General features: G+C 35.7%; 1 protein-coding gene across 5 annotated transcripts in view; it reads right to left on the reverse strand.

Annotated features, from left to right (window-relative positions):
• The window catches only part of CDH10 (cadherin 10), a 103,644-nt gene that overhangs the window by 49,652 nt on the left and 32,317 nt on the right, over positions 1-21,675 (reverse strand). For 3 of the 5 annotated variants that reach the window (XM_017809396.1, XM_017809394.1, XM_017809393.1), the window contains exon 2: positions 5,150-5,528. In XM_017809396.1, the coding sequence (XP_017664885.1) occupies positions 5,150-5,380 (231 nt within the window). In that variant the 5' untranslated portion in view covers positions 5,381-5,528. Of the gene's footprint in view, positions 1-5,149; positions 5,529-9,991; positions 10,060-17,890; positions 17,943-21,675 lie in introns of those variants that run through there. The other 2 variants (XM_017809397.1, XM_017809395.1) reach the window with 2 other exon arrangements.

The raw sequence follows: 21,675 nt of genomic DNA on the forward strand, positions 1-21,675 counted from the left end.
CACAGCCTATGTTTTAAGTCTTGTTGAGAAAGAAATAAATTTCTAAATTTTATTGTCTTTCAAGTGTCAATTCCACCCCACTGCAGTATCTGCAATGAGGTGGGGCTTTTGAAGATACACAGCTGTACCGTCATTTTTCCTTCCAGTAGTTACACCAAAAACCCCTCATGAAAACTGTTAAATGACTAGCTGCCCTCTTTCACCTTGACAGATTCATTCATTTATTCACTTTGCAGAATATTCTGATCCCTGTCACACAAATCTGCTCTTGCTGAAAATTCAGCCTCTGCAAACTTCAGTGCCACATAGCTGATCTTCTTCACCTGAAAGGCATTTATACCTCAGTCAGATCTTCACACCAAATATTAAGCCTGCACATGAGCACTTGCAATTCAGAATCCTACTCTTTAGTCTTTTGTAGCACCAAAGGTCTTTACAAAAGAAAGAACTATGGTAGAAATACTCTTCAGGAATCAAAATACAGAAATGTTTAAAAGGGTTTGGTAAGTCTTCATCTTATTACTACAACAACAACACTTCATTGGGATCTTGTTTTGTCTATGTTGCACTTGATGGTGAATCCTTTAAAATCAAAACAACATGCTCTTTTCTATTACCTTCTCCAAAACCAGTCCTTTTGGTAGCTGCTTCTTGAGAAAGAAAAGACCATTCAGAATTCCTGCCCAGGATGGTTTCTGTCTCTCATTTCTCTTAGGAAATTTGCTTAATCTTTCCTTAAAACTGACTGTTTCTCCAACAGCAACAACCCTATACATATCTGATCTTAGCTAATCTTTATCCTTTTATGTTGACAGAACAAGAATCTTCAGGAAAATGCGTCTTTTAAACTCTGTGTCTTTTAACCTTCTGCTCTTTAAACCATCAAAGATAATAACTACACTTACAAGCATGCAATAGGGAATACTGCCAAGATAAACCTTTCTGGTAACAGTTTTAATATGACACATACAAAATTTTATATAAATTTAAGTGCAAAAATATTATAAATTATTTTTTGAGATAATAAAAAACACTACAGTGTAACTGAGAAATTCAGTCTGTCAAAGTACTGAAAAATTTGTGAACAATTGATCCTTTATGCAATAAACCCACCATACTGAAAATTGCTAGAAAAAATTACTACCTATCTCAGAAAACAAAGTGGGGAAAATATCTGCAAAACTCAATGAATTACAAGATCTGGTGAAATAATAAGGAAGTAAAATGAACTTTAATGTGGATAAAGAAATTATTAGTAAGTTTATTTTTAATGACTGTAGACTACGATATGATTGGTACACAGTAGTGCTTCTTTTAGGTAACAACTTCTTTAAAATAAGGTTTAGATTTAAAAGAAAAGTTTTTTTCTAGAGATGTTCAAAGTAAATTGAAGTTTTTCATAATAAGTTTGAAAATGTATAATACTTTGTAATTGCACCGCTTTATTTGAAAAATAATAAATGGGCCTTTGAAACTGAATATTAAGAAAAAGAAATAAAAATTATAAATCAGTTTTCCATAGAGTATACATAGAATTTCTGCAGAAAAAAAGACATAAAGGAGGTATTGACCGTAACTCTAATCCCAGATATTAATAAAGTGGGTTTTCTGATATGAGGTTTAAACTTCCTTTCGAATATTACTGCATTGTTTATCTGCAATTGGGAGAAGCATTTTTTTTCTCACAGTTACTGTCTTCTAGTATATTTTTGCAAAGATACCTCAAGGATAAATTGTGTAATATGTAGACAGGTTTGTTTTTTCACGTGGCTCTTTTTTACAACTTCAACCTGTACTAGAAATACAGTCTGGGGTTCTGTATATTCAAAATTCACTTAGATAATTTTTATTTCTACTCTCAGAATGCTGTGTATTACGTGAAGTAAAGGATAACCATCTTCTTTCTTTACTTTCCCACAATTTCATAAGGATCGTTGACTTGAAGGAATACTTCAGTTGTTATGGGATTACATGTCCCATTCATTCAGTGAACCTTATTTCCATGATATTTTTCTAGCTGAACATTCTCAAGGTGATCTAAACAGTGAACAAATGAATGCACAAATTGCATTGTAAATTGTAGACACTAGTTTCAAGAGTACTGTGATAGTCAACATTTTTCAAGCTTCTCTGACAGATATATTAGATACAGGTTAAGAAACAAGAAAAAATACATCGGTCGTGAGCTCAGAGAGCAAGCAGATATAAACCACAAATCCAAATGAATCTGGTAGTCTCAGCTTTGGAAGTTCTGCTGAAGGAATGCTTGTCCTCTAACTATTATTGTCAAATTTCAAATTCACGCTTAGTGCTTGTTTTTGACTGAAACCTCTCCATCACAAAAATTCTCTCCTAGTCCTCGACCAAAATCATTGAGTTCTAACTTGACCTCTTACTATCTCACATAATTTTCAAACACCATCTCCAAACATGTTGCAGAGAAATTAACAGGAAGGTAGCATTTTATGTCACACACCTATCCAAGTGATTTTATCTCAGGATAAGATCAGATAAAAGGAAACATCCAGAAGAAATGTTTTGACTATGGAGCTGAGATGGCCCTTGGAAAGGTGAGTGCAATATCAGGGAAAAGAGATAGATACTATAAATTTTATGTAGAACAATATTAATCTGCAATTATTTTTTTTTACCTAATAATTTGAGAATTTGGACTATCATGCTAAAACATTAAGTAGTGTAACAATCAACTTTTAATTCTGCATCTCTCTTTTCATTTGCTTTCTTTGAGTAAAACTCTCTCTCAGAAAATACAATGCTATGGTACTCTTTATTTTGTATGTGTTTTCTATTCTTTTCTCCAGCTTGTCAGAAAATTACTATAGGGCAACTTTATATACTTAGGTTAATTTTAAATTTGCTTGCTCAAATTAACAACTGTTTTATTCTAAGCAGAGCAAAATAGATAAAGTGTAGTCTTAACTGCTCCTCGAGTTTCTTTTCAGTTCTGTACTCTTAATCTGTCATTTTACTTATCTTTACTTATCACTTCACATTTGCAAACACTTATTTTCCCTCAGCCAAAGTAGTTCATTTTTATCAACATCTTTCTCTTTTTCTAATGCAGATGAGTTAACCTACATAAATGTTAACCCTTTCCCGTGTAAAGAGTCTTCCTTCACTTATTTATGACTGGAAGAAAATTATGAAGTAACGCTACTCACACTGTGATTTGGAACCATAAATGTTCAAAAATAATGCAATAGAAAAAAAGTAATCATCAGGTTTCTGAAGGAACTTAAATAATTTGAAACTCCAAGTGCTCTAGAAAGCTATTTGTTTCCTAGGACTTCTCTGAGCAATACACTTTTAATACAGTAGCATAGTGTTTTTATGCAGTGCCCCTTCTTGTTTTGTGGGCAAGATCAGTTTTCATCAACTATAAGCCTGATTTGGACTAAGGAGCAAATAAGAAAGGGAAACAAAAAGGCAACATCCTCATTCATAAGCCTGGACTCTTAAATTTTTACCTAGTATTTAAATTTCATAAATTTTAATAAGTGTTTCTTTTCACAAATCCTTCAATGTTCTTGATTCTTTCAAGAAACATTTTATAATAACCTCATACACCAGTACATGCTGGAGCCCAACTGGCTGGATAGCAGTTTTTCAGAGTGACCTTGGAGCCTTTGTGGACAGCAAGCTGATCAGGAGCCAGAAATGTGCCCTCGCAGCAAAGGCCATGAGCACCCTGGGCTCCATTAGATAGAGCATCATCTGGAGATCAAGAGAGATGATCCTTCTTCTCTCCTCTGCCTTGGTGAGGCAAGTCTGTAGTTCTGTGTCAAGGTCTGGGCTCCCCAGGTAAAGAGAGATATGGAACTACTGAAGGGAGTCCAGCAAACAGCCAGTAAATCGACTAAGGGACTAGGATATTTTTCATATGAGGAGATGCTGAGAAAGCTGACACTGTTCAGCCTGGAGAAGAGAAGGCTCAGCAGGAACCTTATTAATGTATATAAATGCATGTTAGGAAGGAGTGAGGGAGACAGGCTCAATTTATTTTCAATGGTGCTCAGTGACATGACAAGAGGCAAGAGGCAATAGGCACAAACTGAAATAGAAGAAATTCCCTTTAAATATAAGAACAAAATTTTACTGAGTAGGTGGTCAAACACTTGAACAGTTTGCCCAGTGAAATTATGGAGTTTCTGCCTGTGGAGCTATTTAAAATCTGACTGGACAAAGTCCTGAGAAAGCTCTAGCTTACCCTACTTTGAGCATGGGTGTTGGGCTAGATGATATCCAGAGATGCCTTGCAATCTCAGCTGCTCTGATTCTGTGATTTTCAAAAAGTCAGTATTTCACTGCAGTATATTTCAAGTTCTAAACAATGTAAGAAATGAAAAACTAGTTTATAGAAAATTGAATTTCTCTGTTTAGCACCAACCATTGGTGTTAACTGGTATCCATTACTGCTGACACCAATTTTCATTTCAAGAAATTTATAATTTTTAATTAATTTCTTGTACTTATTTGCATATTATTATGGCATTGCACGTTATAAGTTTTTCAAAAAATCACATGGCAAAACATAAACATGAACAGAAAATAATTTAAAAGACACTTTCAATGTCCTTTATGTGAACCTCTAGTATGCTGTGCAGTCATATGGGCCATTCTGCTGACTTCTACTGTAGTTTACTTCCTAACCACCTCATTTCTATCACATGTTTGTTAAAAAACTTTACTCATTGGAGTTTATTGAAATTCAGAGAGAGTGAAAGAGGTAGAATATTTTTTCTACAAAAGCAATTGCATTCTTCAAACATGAGCACGGAAAAAGAATGCAATATTTTGTAAGAAACATGAAATATTCGGAGATAGAGTTGAAAAATTATAATGATTTGTAAAATAATATGTTTTGATAAACACAACATACTGAGGGGGCTGCTGGTAGTAAAAATGTGCTGAAGAACATATCTGTCAAAGTTATCTGCATTTGTTTCATTCAAATATTTCTGAATAGCTCTAACTAACAACATTAATTTAATGATTATAGCAGGAGAAACAATATACGTATTGCCTGGAAATCTGCTTTTTACACATTAGAATATAACATAAAATCTAAGGCTCTGCAGAAAGAGAAGCAAACTTTAAAATTATATAGAAAACATAATGAGAAACCTACCTTGCCTACATACTGATAATCAGATCCTGTGTATTCCTCTAAAAGAAAAAACTGATTCCACATCCAGCCTCGCTTCTGGCGGTGAATTGCTTTCCCATCATTCCCTGATGCACGTCCTCCAAAGCTTTTGGTTCTGACATCAGGAGTCCTTCTAAACAGCATTTCTGTATGGCAGGGATGTGGCAGCCACATCCACAGCAGCAGAAGTAATAGGACTTGCTGTATTGTCATAATTCTCCACTGCTGATCCTCTTCAATCAGGTCGGCAATGGAGCCTTACGGTTTTGTTTTTCTTGACTTGTTTTTTGTGTCTCTAGTTGCTGATGCAGACAAGCAGTTTCCAGCAACTCATCTCTGAACTGTACATATTAACCAAATCCTGAAAGTAAACAGAGAAGAGACAATGTAAGTTGAAATGCATTCACTCCGTAATGTCCAATGTCTTTGCTACTGTACTCCGCAGATATAGAACATTATGACATAGAAAGCAACCTGGTTAGGAATATAAACATTTTTCATATAGGGAGAACTCTGTGAATATGTTAGGTAGCTGCTGTCAAAACACTTGATAAGAAAAAGTAAGGGTGCCATTTAAAACCTTTCAATTTAGAAACTTCTAAGTGTTCTTTATTTAGACTGGTTGATATTGCTGAAACTTACACATTAAATAATGCCTCCTTTGCTTCAAATGTTTTCCACCCAATTTGATTTACAAGAGTTCCAGTGTTTTATTAATCTTACTATCAAGAGACCTGAAACTCTCACACAAAGTAGTTTTAGAAATTATGAAATGGTAAAACATCAGTTCTCCAGGGTATTTTAAATGGTAAAAGGGAGCATCATATGCATCAGAAGAACTACAACATGACAAGAAGCAAACTTTTAAACAGAAAAAGTTCTTGAGTTGGTCTTGCAACACGAGGGGATACAATCTTAGACTTAAAATGCAGGAAGTGTTTTTAAAAAAATAAGAGTCTCTTTTCCAGGTATTCTGGATAACTAAACTTAATCTCATTGTGGGAAGTGATATTGCAGAACAAAGGCAAGCCTCTCCCAACTCACCTTTGTTTTGTCTCCACATTTTTTTGCTTTGCTTTACTTTATTTGATTTTTTCCCTTCTTCTAACAGAACCATGAGATGTTATTTCAGCAAGACAAATTTAGTCAGGTTCTTTTCACTTTATTTCCATTCCAACATTTAAAGAACAACACTTTTTGTTAGTGAGATCATTTGGTAATTGTTTCCTTCAGTAAAGCACAAAAACCTATAATTTGTCATCTTAATAAGGTATAGTTCCTGCAAATTATAATCAAGGTGGATTGCATGCCCATAGAAAACAAAATACATGGAAGGTGGTTGCATTTCTTTTTGTATTCTTCCACATGTGGCCCAAAACTTAAGTAGTAAAAAGCTTGGGTTGTTTTTTCTCCTCTTTGCTGATTTTGATAAGTAAATAACATTGTACACGGCAATACCATATGTCCTCTGCTTTCAATAACATTATACTCTAGTTCGTCATATTCTTAAATATCTTTATTTTCCAAAGAAGATGTATGTGAAAATTTCAGAAATTTTTCGTGTGTTTGATATTGATGTGCTACTTTATTTTCAGTAAGCCTGCATTCATTAAAAGATCTTGTGACAAAATGTCAGGAGTTTCAAGTGGACAGACTATGAAATATAGTGATATAGTTAAAAGACTGTGTGTCTGTGTGAAGGTGTGTGTCTATGTGTGTTAATAACCTAACAGATTCTTTTCAGCAACCAGCTGTTGTCTTCAGAGTTATATTCTCCCAGGAGAAAATTTTCCCCTCTCTCCCAATATTTGGAAGACTAAATAACTTCACAAAGCCACTGCTGTTAAAGACTTTAGCCCCAAGGCTGTTCATAGTAACTCACGGATGTCCATTTCCATTTATCTAAACCAACACCAAGTTACGTATCATTTAATTTACTCTTTCTTCCTCTCTCCTAGATTTTTGACATTTACTTGATTTGTGAACTTTGATTACTACATAGAACAATCTGTTCTAATATAAGCTACTAATAACGTGCTGAATTATACCAGCATGTAAAACCTGGAGATGTGGTCCTCTACCTAGGAAACTATTTATCACAGCTTGTATTTGTGTTCTTTTGAGACAAAGGTATACTGAGTGAGAGAGGAGGGCTATGATTTATTCTCAATTAGAAATGTTTCTTCTCAAAGACTATAAGAAATTCAAAGTTGAAATTAGCTCTTCAAGGTATTATCAGTTTCCCTAAAATTTGGAAAACTATTGAGTATTTTATTTGAAAAGGGCATATAGTATTTTCTATTTTCTTTTTATGTGGGTTTGGTTTTTTGTTGGTTTTTTTTTTTTTTGGTCTTTTTTCACTTCCTTGTTGGAGTTAGTACATATATTCCATTATACACACATTATTATTTGATGTAGAAGAGTTGTTAAATGCCTCTTGGGAAATAATGCTTCAATATTAGGGGTTGTTATTGAATTTCCTTCTTGTTAAATTAGGTCAGCAGAATAAAAGCTCAGATGAAATTTGTTAAACTTACAAAAGTAGCTAATGCACACGGACTTGGCAAGCACAGCTGCTTAATGGATGTACGTACCAGCAAGGCCTTTTTCCTCCTTTGAGACTGCTGTTGGAGTTCAGTTTTCTACTTTAAATGTAATGAGTTTTATAGTAGTGTACATTAAATCAGTAACATTTACCTTTAAAAATAAGCTAGCAAACAAGAGAAAATGGACTAAACTAATAAAAAGCACTGAATAAAGTTTGAAGGGAATTAGATGAAGGAAACCTTTTAATATATAACTACAGAAACTAGACAGAAGTCCGAGTTCTGTATTACGCTGCATAGCCGGATTGTGTGCTGGTGTGCCAGGCCTGGAAAAGTCAATGGAGGCAGATACTTTGGGGGGGTTGTTTTTCTGCTTGTTTGTTTTTTTTGGGTTTTTGTTGTTGTGTTTTGGGACTTTGCTTCATAGAATCATAGGATCAGCCAGGTTGGAAAAGACCTCCAAGAACATCAAGTCCAACCGTTGATTCACTACCACCACAGTTACTAGACCATGGCACTAAGTGCCACATCCAATCTCATCTTAAAAACCTCCAGGGACGGAGAATCCACCACTTCCCTGGGCAGCCCATTCCAATGCCTGATTACCCTCTCTGTAAAGAATTTCTTCCTAATATCTAACCTAAACCTCCCCTGGCAGATCTTAAGACCATGCCCTCTTGTCTTACTGATAGCTGCCTGGGAGAAGAGACCAACCCCCACCTGGCTACAGCCTCCTTTAAGTGAGTTATAGAGGGTGATGAGGTCTCCCTTGAGCCTCCTCTTTTCCAGGCTAAACAACCCCAGCTCCCTCAGTCTCTCCTCATAGGACCTGTGTTCGAGTCCCTTCACCAGCCTTGTTGCTCTTCTCTTGACCTGCTCCAGCACCTCAATGTCCTTCCTGAACTGAGGGGCCCAGAACTGGACACAGCACTCCAGGTGTGGCCTCACCAGTGCTGAGTACAGGGGAAGAATCACTTCTCTGGCCCTGTTGGCCACACTGTTCCTGAGCCAGGCCAGGATGCCATTGGCCTTCTTGGCCACCTGGGCACACTGCTGGCTCCTGTTCAGCTTCCTGTCAATCCAACCTCCCAGGTCCCTTTCTGTCTGGCTGCTCTCCAGCCACTCTGTGCCCAGCCTGTAGCACTGCATGGGGTTGTTGTGGCCAAAGTGGAAGACCCAGCACCTGGCCTTGTTGAACCTCACCCTATTGGTATCAGCCCAACTCTCCAGCCTGTCCAGGTCCCTCTGTAGAACCCTCCTGCCTTCCAGCTTATCAACACTCCCCCCCCCCACTTAGTGTCATCTGCAAATTTGCTAATGGTGGACTCAATCCCCTCATCTAAATCATCAGTAAAGATATTAAACAGAACCGGGTCCAAAACTGATCCCTGGGGGACACCACTAATGACCAGTTGCCAACTGGATGCAGCACCGTTCACCACCACTCTCTGGGCCTGGCCCTCCAGCCGAGAGGAGGAGTTCCTAACCCAGCACAGAGTGCCCCAGCCCAAGCCAAGGGCTGCCAGCTTTTTCAGGAGAATGCTATGGGAGATGGTGTCAAGGGCTTTGCTGAAGTCCAGGTAGACCACATCCACAGCCTTCCCCTCATCCACCAGGTGGGTCACCCGATCATAAAAGGAGATCCGTGATCTGGCAGGATCTACCCCTCTTAAACCTGTGCTGTCTGGGTCTGATCCCTTATCCATCCTGTAGGTGCTGTGTGATTGCTTGTTGGTTTTTTTTTTCCCTTTAATTCCTTGGAGAACTATTTGGAAAACTGTCTAATTTTTTTCAGAAAAACTGTCTTAGAAGAGGGTACGAGAATTCAGAAGAATTTTAATAGTTTTGCTGGCTTCAAGTATTTTTTTAAAAATACTTGAAACTGTTTAAAATAGCTTTAAATAGTTTAAAATGAAACTACTTTATCAGTCTTTCTCCTCAAATCTCCCTCTAATTTTTCTTCCAGAAGTCCACTTCTTGAATTTTTCCCAAAATAGAAAAGAAATAAGGGGAAAAAAAAATTAAAGCTTTCTAAAATCTATGATATATATCCAAGGTTCCATATTTCTCTCTAATATCCTTCTAAATTATATTAAACTTACTATGGAGGAACATTTTGCCTAACTGTGCTTCTTTATACGGGTTTTTGGTTTTGTATTATTTTTAATGAATTTTCTTGGAACAATCTCTAGAAGATATATCAATCATCATTGCAACTATGAATAATTTCGCCATGAGCTTTCAGGTAACAATTTTCAAGCCATTAAGCAGTACTTACTTTCCACAAGTTGATCACTTCTATATCTCTCAGAACTTAAAAATAATGTTTTAATGCTGCTCCAACTCTATCCACAGAATCACAGAACCTCAGAATATGCTGACTTGGAAGGGAACCATAAGGATCATCGAGTCCAAGTCCTGACCCTGCAGAGGACCACCCCCAAGAGTCACATCGTGTGCCACAGAGTATCATCCAAATATTTCTTGAACTCTGTCAGGTTTGGTGCTGTGACCACTTCCCTGGGAAGCCTGTTCCAGACTCAACCACCCTCTGGGTGAAGAAGCTTTTTCTAATATCTAACTTAAACCTCCCCTGATTTCAAAGGTAATTTTAACAAAATTTGTGAAATACTATATTTTGCTTCTCAGTCATGCAACCTTCCCCCTCCCAATAATATTAAAACATACTTCATACAGTTTGAAACTCATAAGATTTAACAGCTGTATAAAGGGCCATGAATGCCTTAAATAATGCACATCTCAGAATTCCATTTACTGGTAACACCAGGAGACTGATCTTTTACACTAGGGATGCTATTTCTATATTAAATTATATCCTCTTTTTGTCTGTTTTTTGGCATTAATGTATAGTTGTTTTTGGAATTCATCAGAACTAAATTTAAAGTAGTAACTTTAATATAGACCAAAAGCTTGTGTTTGTTTGTTTTCTGGTTTTTGTTTGTTTGTTTGTTTTGATAAAGAGATTTTAGTAAAACTCTTTTTCTTATGAAGAGAAAATTTGAACAAAAAAAAATTTACTTGGGATAGCTGCCATTTAAGAATTTTTTTGTGTATTTAACCTTGGTCAAACTTGAACTGAATTTTAATTTTTGACATTTCAAAAAGGTTGTGTAAGGAAAGATACTTATGCAATGCTCTTTCTGTTTTCTCCATTTCTGTTTCAGTTGGGAGACATTATCTATTCACAGCTCTAATCTTGTCTTTTGGTCCTTTTTGCTGTTTGTACAAAAGACATATATTTTTGGAACTGAAGATGCTTCCTGAAAAATTAGGTTAAACTACATTGGAATTTTATGAGAATGACATTTAATTTTATTACAATGGAAGGCACCAGAGTGTGTTTTGTTCTTGTTTTATTCTTGCTCTGCAGAATTGATACCAGTAGGGCTATTCTTATATACAACCACTGTGAGAAAGTTTTCTTATTTTCTGCCCCATTTCCCCAAATTTTTGGTCCCTCTCCAGCCACCAGTATAGAGTTACCACCACAGACTACAGACCTTTTGTCGTAGTAAGCCATCAGCTTACAGCCAAACTTCCTACGACTATCAGCCATGAGACGCAATTCCTACCATTTTGGTTCTTCCTTGAAGTAGACAACTTAGTAAGGTACCTCTCTATTTCAATAGAACTCTGATTCCTGGCTTATGATGTCAGAAATGAAATTCAGAACTCTGACTAGGTTTTGAAATAATAGGAACTATTTAACAAACCAGTAAAAATGGAAGTAGGAAGTCAGTTAAGTGCAGAAAAAGCTGCATTTTCAATAAGCCCCAGAAGAACCTTTAACTCAGCTAATTTAGTTGTTTTATTTGCCATCTCTTTATCAAAACCAGAAGTAAAGTTCTAATGCTTTAGAGAATAGTGTGATGAAGCAAGTACTTTAAAAAGACACCTTTACAGAAGACTCTAATTCAAAACACAACAAATATTTCCATCTGTAAGTGTAACCTATTAGTGTAAGTTATCCTTAGGGGAAAAAGAAGACAATACATTTTATGAATATTTTTAGAAGTACTTGAAACAGACAAATTAGCTCTGTCAAATGATCAATTCTTAATGGATTCTAATCTCATTATTCTTTGTATTACAGATTTATGTTCACTGCTTTTTGTATTATATCCCAATGAAGTAATCTGAAGTCATTCATAATTTAATTGCTTAGTTCTGAAATAAGGAGATAATTGGTAAATTGTCAATAAGCTGCTTATTTCATAGCCTGAAGCAGAACCCTTATACACCACAGTGACCACACTTCAAGTTATTAAATTATAACATGATTTGCAAAGTAGTCAGCTATACCTTTGAACTTCAGAATTCAGTCCTCTTTATGAAATCCTGCAAGCCTCGATCTGTTAGGAATTTAAATTAAATATGCATAGTCCAATGCTAAACTAAAAAAACCTCAGCAACTAACATTTCAGGAATTAGGTATTATAATTAGTAATACTAATCATATTTCCCAATCACCAAAAATAATTCTCTCAAAGGAGTGTTTTCCATGTTGTTTTCATAATTCATGGGGAAAAAGACTGAAAATCAAGCCGAGAAAACAAAGACAAAAGAAATGCTGCACGTCACAATTTTTTTAGATTTCCTTTGCCTTTGTTTTCTCGGCTTGATTTTCAGTCTTTTTTGCATTGGTCTCTTTAGCCACCAGTATGCTTGTAGTAAATGTGGATAGAGCCCTTCCCAGGTCTTCGTTTGCAAAGCCTAGTCATAACTGACTGACTACATTATGCCTTATTTTTAAGAATATTTATATACTACAAATCCTATTTGTTATTAAACATCCCTCGACCCCCAAGTTATCATGCAGTACATTGACTTCAAAGTAGAAGGCTAAGGATTCTATCTTTTTTCCAATGGTAGTTCAGTAACTGGATATCCAAAACTGTACTTAGGCAAACAGAAATGCAAAAAAAATTGGAAAAAGTAACTCCAAGCAGATAATAAACTGAAGAGGAAGAAATAATCAAACCTCATCTCCTCGCAGTTCCCTTGCTGTGGAGAACACAGTCCTCCACCCTGTAAAGATTTTTGGATGCTTCACCACAATCCTTCCTTGGTCTTCTTAAGGAAGAATGAAACCCTCAGGCTTAAGATATAGTGCAACATTGAAATGGTGAGCAGAAGAGCACAGAAAAGGCAGAAGATATTTTACTAGGTTATCTTGCATAAAAATTTTGACTGTTTATTAATGAGGCTTTTCTTTATTAATTAGATTACTTGGATACCTAACAATAATTCTTAACTCTCTGCATATGATGAACTCTCTTTTTCTCATAGCAAGACATTGAGAGTAGGACACTATTATGGTGGTTCTCTACATATACACTTAAATTTATCTTTGTCACTAAAATTTTGGAGGAGAGGTTATGAGAGCAGGACTGACAAATGGTAGGTGACTTGTGGACACATGAAATTTATATGAAACTTTATAATTTCTGTACCCTGTGAGGTCCCTATATCATTTCATCGTGTGTGGCACCTTGTCCTCCCTTCTAGATGATTCTTTCCTATCTGATTGCATATACTGAGTTAAGTTTCACAGGTCCTGGTAGCTACCCAGTATTTCTCTGCATAATTTGGATGAACAAATATAGAGTCTGGATAAACACTCTAAGCTGAATTAAAGAAAAAAACTCAAATTAAAAAAAAAAAAAAGAAAGAAAATATCTGAAATTTGCAGGGTATGATTTAAAAAAGAGTGGAAAGATCATTATAGGTTGCATAGCATAACAATAAACTGCTGTCTGAGTTGACACAGGCAGGCAGCCAGAACAACCACAAAACCATGGGTGACATGCAAAGAGTAATTTTATTTCATTACCTCAGTAACCAGAGGATCCCAAAGCAGCACCCAGATTGATTGTTAGGCTTAGTCCATGCTAGAGGGCCTGCTATTTGCACCAGTTTATCAAGGGCTCTTGCATGGGTAGTATACCATCATGCTGTGATCTCCTCTGCTTTTTTATCATCTCTGACCCTTGATCTTCTCTCTCCCAAAACAGGAAGCTCAGGAATGTCCATGAGAGTGCCTCTATGTCTCTCAAAACACCTACGTTATCTCTACACAGAAATTCTACTTCTCAAAACAGACAGAGGATAAACAGCAGTAGGTGTAACACATGGGGTTTCCCACACTGTTATTGTCCAGGCCTTGGCAATTCCAACTGCAAGGTCACTTGAGTGAATCTACCATCCTCCTTGCCATTCTTCTAGTTTTAACCCTCTTCTCCCAACTACCTAGGCACAGTTCTGAAGAAAATAATGGAGAAAAAGAGTAGAATAGCTCTGAACAATCTCAATATGGTGGGATTTTTATCGCTTATCAGAATAAAGAAAAAGAAAAAGAAAAAGAAAAAAGAGGGGAAAGAAGAAATGTGGATAGGATTATGATTCTTAAGAAGTTTAAGGAGTATGAAATAATCTTTCCTCTCAACTCAGCCTCATTTCAAATTCTATGTCCACAATTGAACACACATTTAATTATTTATAACATGTAAATTGTTAGAAATCAGGCTAGCAATAAAATGTTTAGGAACAAGAATGTTATTTTTGAGGCAAGAACTACACCTATTTACGCAGTCTACAGAAAGAATAGTAGACAAAGGTGGTAGGATTGTAGTTTTCAGAAACACTATTGAAAATAAGAAATTATTCTCAATGCACACTACAGATAGTATAACCAATTGACTTCACTCACAACCATGGTGATTTAGGCTAAGCAAGAAAATCTTCCTATATATTTGCAGGATTATTTGGCAGCTGAAATGAGGTGTGGCTGAAGGATTGGAAGAACAGTCTGAGAAAACTGTTTTCAGAAATGGGCTGCCTGAAGCCAGTATGACCAGAGTATTCCTCAAGTTGTTTTCAAGCTCCATCCCGTAGAAATCTATCCCTTCTTTTTCCATGTCATTATTTCTTTTCATTATGTCTTTCTACATCTGGTGCCCCTGCTACCAGTGGCCACCCTATTCTCCTATATATGAGCATCATTCTTTCCAGATCAACTGCACCTTTTCCATTTATCTGACTTCATCTCAAAAGCAGCTGTAGATTTACTTTTGTGGCTTGAAAGCGACTTAAATTCTCTTGCTTGCCAGTCAGTAGAGCATGCTTTTCCACATCAAATGATACAGTCCTAGACACATGGTTCCCCCCCATTTAGATAAGGTGTCACCAGTCCTCTGAGTTTCCTTCCATAAGATTTTGTAGTTGTATTTATCCTTTAAATTGTCTGCTATGCTCTCCCAGATAGTAAATTTAGCTCTTACCTCCTCCACCGTGAATTCATCCCATGTATTTCTACCTAAATGATTATTTCCTTTGTGTTTAGCCCATGTCCATGCTGCCTTCTAAAACATCCAAATTCCATTAGCAGACTTTTTTCTTTTACAAAAAATAGTCCTCTACTTCATATATTTTAGTATTTGATTATGCTTGCTAGCTTCTCACTTTCAATTCCTTCCTTCCTTTTCAAAAACAAACAAAAAAGCAAACCTAAACAAAACCAACCAACCAAAACAAACATAAAATACCTCTCACAATTAAAAAAACCTGTTGCGATATTTAGCATGCATGCTAGGTGAAGGGTAGAAGAGAGTGATGGTGGAGAGAAGGACAATGACCTGTTCTGAAGTGAACCAGTGAACAAGCTCCAGAATGTTGTTTTCTTCCTCTGAAGAAGAAAACGGTAACTTATCAGTGAAATTAAATCTATTTTCATCACTATCTTGTTGTAGTTTAGACAGAAGAATATGCTGAAAAGATTTTGTTAACACCCCATTTTCTTTCGCTTGTTCGTTACATTCCATCTTTGACAGACCATGATTTTTCTGGAAATAAAAATAGCAGAAAATTCTGTCTGAATTTTGCCAAGAACAAAACCAGAGAGATCACTGAGTATCTAGAACTGGTGACTTAATAGTCCTTCTTCTTGTGCTGAACTGTTTTCCTGACCGGGATGAATTATGAAGAATAACGCTGAACAGTTACCAAAAAGACATTCCTTTCCTTCAGGGCAGGTGGATTTTTAAATCTCCTAGCCTTTGCTATCCAATGCTTTCACCTGCCAGCAAACTCTAAGCCTTATTAGAGAAAAGAATAAGCACAGAAGCGTGCCAAATATCTAAAAACTCACTCTAATCTCATCAGGAGTTTATATCTTCAGCTCAGGCTGAAACCTTACAGCTTCAGAGAGCAGAGCCAGTTCACTAAAGCATAAAGAATTGGGGCATTGAGAGACTGTGCCTGCTTAGAAAACTGTGTAATTTAATAAAGTGTTCATTGATGTCTACACAGTGGCTCCTCAAACTTGTGTTAGTGCCTGTGCCTGCAGCATGGATAGTCACATTCCTGCTAATTAGATGATAGCAGAAGGATTACACTCTTTCTTAGCAATCAGGAAGAAATGGAAGCAACCATTTCTCATGAAAACTCACAGTTGAAACTAATGGGAGGATCACATTTTAAGAAATTTTGTTGAAGCATACGATTTGAATTTTCACATTTATTAGAATAAAGCTATAAATACTAAAAAATGCACTACATTATTCACAAATTTCATGAATATTTGGTATTTAAGAAAAATATCGAAGGATATAAAGGTACATTTGCAATACATTTGATTTTTTCCTGTAAATATTTCTTAAAGTGCATAGAATTTCATCTTGTGTTCAATTACTCTATAATAATTTTATAACACTAAGAAGTCCTGGTATGGCTTTTTGTATTGTTCTCAGTTTATATAGCAAAGAAGTCCTTTTATGAGGTGACTGCAGTTTCTTGGACCAGGATGACCTGACATTACAAAAAAAAAAAAAAAAAAGTTAGGAATGTTAACATCATTTATTATACTTGTCTAGTGTGGCTGGATCAAATGATCATAATTTCTTCACCCTTAGTGAGTCAGAATTATAGATTCTGCTTTATAACTTGGCCGTAAGCTGTTATAAATGTCAAAGCATGATAACAAACCTCCTAAAAATATACCATATATATTTATAGTGTATGATAATCTGTAGCCTTTTGTGCCCTACATTATACCAACTACAGTGCATTGGAACAAGATGAAGTACTGTACATCGTGTTTTCAATTTAGGTAATATAACATTTGCTATTACCTCTTCCATGTGAAACTATCTGTTGTATGAGGTATGCATGAAGAGCTAATTAGAAGATCACATCCTGCATTTTCCCAAGTGATTCTTGCTTTAAAATCGTACACATCAGGCGGCAACCAACATCTTTTCAAAATTAGGTTTACAGCAGAATTAACTGTAAAGACCTGTGATTCATATAATAAAAATTCATCTTTTTGCATATTTAAGTAATGAAAATGATGTGTATTGCCTAGTATTGCAAAAGGATATCTGCTCTTAAGTAGCATATGGACATTATAAACTGCTGATGGGCACGAGACAATTAGAAACTTTGGAGGCAAGGAAATTTTCACTTGAGAATGTTTCTGTGTACTATAAAACTCCACCTGTACTATAATTACACTTATACTCAGGAGTGCTTTTTATGTTCAGAAAACATTATTTATACATATACCAACATTGCTGTATAAAAAAATAGAGGTAGACATTGATCAGATAAATTAAATTATGCATGGTCTGACCCTGCAGTCCACACTTGGATCAAGAGTGTTTTGAATGCCTTCTGCAATATCTGTAGAGTTCTATGCTTTATATAATCTCTGTTAGCATCTCAGCTTTCAAGGCAAGAGAGGTTAGGCCAATGTAATAGCAAGCTTAGCTGGAAAAGTCTGTTAAATTTGTGGATTTCAGAAATATTCACTGGGCAAACCTACTGACATTTAAGAACATGTTTGTACAGTACAACTTCTTTTGATATATCTTTCATGGTTGACAGCTATACAGATATATATATATGTTGGTTTGCTGATTTTCTATATGTTATAATTTTTTGATGTTGACCATAGCATCTGAGAAAGCAGTAATAATATAGGACTATTGCAGAGATAGCCTGAAGACCATCACTGAATTTGTGATGAAAGTCAAATAAAGACATGCCTACTTTTCCTGTCCAAATATGATCTATGTAGAACACTTCTTGACAAAATACATACTTAAAAGTTCTTTCAGGAAAAAAAATCAATGTGCAGAAAAACATTTGTAATACCCACCTCAATAATGGGAAGAGGGACTCTTCTCAACAAGAACACTCCTCTGGAGAACTAGATAACTGAATTCTCTGTTTTTTAGTTTGGTTGGCTTGGTTTGGGGTTTTTTCCTTCCCGTAATGTAACACATTTCACACACTGTTATGTATGCTTTTCTGTGAAATACATGGGTGGAAATCAGCAACCACTTTGCACTGGAAACAAACTTGCATGGCTAATTGGTCGAGGTGCCACAATTTGCCTCCAGGTGCCACAAGTGACATTTTTTTCAGAACGATAATTTCACCTTTCTCTCCTGATTTTCAAGGGAAACCAACAAAACACCTTCAAAGACAAACCTGTAACAGAACTTCAAAACTCATCTGGAAGCCAAAAACAATTAACTCAACTGAATTTTTGGTTTTATGGAGCATTATATTCTCTCTCCCTTCCTTTTTAACTTCCATGTCTGCAGAATACAAACTAACTAAACCTCTCATTTCTTTGAGAGCTAAATGTCTCTTGTTATTCTCTAAAATATTATTTTCATAACAATCTATTTCATTGGTGACAACTATATATGCATATATGCATTCTTTATTTACAGACTTAATGTAATGTAGCTTTCTAATTAAAATTAAAATACTTCTTCAACTTCTGTATAAAATCCACTTTTTCTGTTTCAGAACCAAAAAACATCCTGTATGCCTGAAAGAATGTTTTGTTTTGTGGTTTCCTTTTTTTCCAAATACAGCAAGACAGGCTAGTAAAATATTTTGACTTTATTAAAAATGCTATACCTCAACTGTAACTTCTTGAATAATTACAGTTACAGCAACACTAGCAATCTTTATGACATTCATTAGTGCTTCATCTATGAGGCAGAGAAGGAATATAAGCTTTTCTATTACTCTACAGAACACATAATAAAATATTATGCTATTATTCTAGATCATCTGAGAGTGTATAGCAAGTATGTGACAGGCAAGAAGTCAAATTGCATCTTTTGAAGTCTCAGGATACAGTACTGAGTGGTCCTTCATTTATCCTCTTCTGAGAGGCTTCTATTTTGTATCCTGTAGTTATGTACCCCGTTTCAAGCCTGTTTCATGAGGTCATTAATATATGAATAGTAATAGATTTACTATTAGTCAAGTTAAATCATTTGGCTGCTCAGTGTGGTAGACAAGAAAACAATAGTAAACTCCTCTAAAGCTATGCTCTGAAGAGCTATAAATACACTGAAGTTGTTATAGCTGCATAACTCAAGTATTGATATAATTGAGTGTGGACTGATGAGCAACTACAAAATGTAACAACAAACAGAATCTTCCTAATCCATAGGAACACTGTCTTGCTTTGCTGTCCTAAGTGAAGAAACCTGTGTCTCAGATGAAACGTTGAGTCAAACTATGTGGATAAGCGTGAGCAACCTTTGTCTTCAAGAGATGTAAGGCAAATTCAGGACATTTGTAACTAGTGCATGAGCAGCTGCATCCTGAAGGCCTAAGAATGATCCAGGTGTCTGGAGAATCAATAGTTAAACAAGGCAAATATTGATAAATAGGACAAAGTGTAGAGTGAGAAGCAAGAAAAAAGACTGTAGAAAATCAGCGACCTGCATCTCCTTTCCCAGGCCCAAACCTTGCTTAGCAGCAAGTAGCAACATCTATGGTGTAAGGCATGAAGATATTCAAGAGTAATAACATTTTCAAGGAGAGGGGCCAAGTAGTAAAGAATAAAGTCTGACTCGTGATAAAAATTAAAAGGAATTATTGTCCCGTAGTGGTATACGTGCATATTTACTTGTTTCACTTTGGAAAGTAAAGATCTTCCACCATAACTCAAAGTGAATTAATGTAGTGATTTGACTCAAGAAAGCCTGGAATAATCCCATATGATCATAAACTTGTTCTTAGAAGGGCTGTAAAGGAAAGAAAACCAAATGTCTGGGAAATTACCCAGGCCTTGGAATTCATCTGAGATGTTTTCTTGTGGTCTGCAAAGACTGCCTGAAGGAGGAAAGATGGCAGATCTGAGAGAAAAGATCCGAGGTGTTGAATTTAAGTTTTGAATTTATCAGCATGGCCAAGAGTGCATTAAAAAAACCCCAAACAAATGAACAAGCATCTCACCTACAGTTGTAGTATTGCAATTTCTTTTCCTCCAATTTGTCTTACGTCACGGCATTAAGACATGGTTAAATATTGTAAAATACAAACTTTGAAAATTGTTAATAAAAGAAAGCAGGATTATTTAAAAGGTAGGACTTTTATTTTGTTTTTTCCCCCCCAGAATGTTTTCTCTCCAAAATGTAACTTCATTAACTCCAAAATCATTCTCAAAATCAGTACAGATGGCAGCTAATCAGTCAGAGATGTTAACTGAGGCCATTCCTCTCCAGAAGACTGTTCTGATCACCAAGTCTTAGGATCTCTCATCAGCCTCTCACTGAAATTGTTCCACACTGTAGACTTTTTTCATAGCTGATGAAACACAGAAAAAGAGGTAAGATGGCATGACAGCTGCCCAGTAAACATGTAGTTCAAAAAGACCTCAGAAGAAGAAAAATCAAAGTCAGGTAGAATATTATATTACAGTCGTTACTATATTCTGGCAATGTTACATTCTGGCAATCTCTCCCTGCTCTTGCCTTCTGCTTGCAACACCAATTAGTATCTCTAGGAACCACACCAAACAATGGAATAGAACAAGTTTTCCTCAATAATTTCCAAGGCACTAACACATTTTGAAGACATATTTTGAGACTTGCAAGACCTAGTTTTTTATGTAACTCAAAAAGGTCCAGTTACCCACAAATTTCTGGCTAACCACTTTATTCAGGGACTTGAAAACTGAAATGTTCTAAACTTCTGGACACCTGAACAGGTTTCCTTCTGACAGAAACCATTGTCCTTCTTCATTTCCCCATCCCCAGTGACCACTAGTATTGCTCTAAAACAGTCTGAAGCAATCATCTGTATTAAACTGAAAATATAAGATGCATTAGGTACCATAGTATTCTGTTTTTTGTTTTGTGGTTTGTTTGGGCTTTTTTGGTGAAAGAATGCCATAGAGTAACACATGCAGAATAAATTAGCTTTATTTTGTAATGCTCTGTAATAAAAAGAATGAGGTTTCAGCATCATTTGCAGATAACTCAAGAACTTTTGTACACGATTTCTTTACTACAGACAATTAATTCAGACAATAAAAGGAATTCTTAAACTTTTTTTGGCTTTTGGTATTTATAAAATGATTTGGAGGTGAGAACTTAGGTAAGGTTCACTTTGGTGACATGTTACCTTTTTGAAACACAACAGTTTTTGGCTAACCTGACTTCTAAACTGGAACACTGTAATATAGTGAATTGGCAATTGGCAGGTAACATAGAGCCCCTACAGCACCTATAGGTGTATTATCTAAAACAAGCACCTGTTGGAAAGTTTTCATCTATTTCAGTCAAGAGAAAGAAGAAATTCTCTTCCTGGATAAAAATGAATATTGGAGGAAATGAAGAAAATATTCATACAAATAAAATAAGGGCCTGTAATTATTTGCTAAAATTGTCAGGAACTAAGAATAATATAACAAGGTAAAGGAGAAAAAAAAAGTTTGAAAGAATATGGATAGAATTGGAATTTTTGATAGATTTTTTGTGTAAGCTGGTTTCTTCTTCATCTGAATTCTCTGAGACAATTTCATGAAAGGCTTTGGAATTGAGATTATAAAACTGGAGCTCTTCAGACAGTTAAGGCTTTATTGTAAGTGCTATCTGAGAGGTGGTTGAATGGCTGATAAAATTTAAA

This window comes from Lepidothrix coronata, unplaced genomic scaffold (assembly GCF_001604755.1).
Source record: "Lepidothrix coronata isolate B3197 unplaced genomic scaffold, Lepidothrix_coronata-1.0 Scaffold26, whole genome shotgun sequence".
NCBI lineage: Eukaryota > Metazoa > Chordata > Aves > Passeriformes > Pipridae > Lepidothrix > Lepidothrix coronata.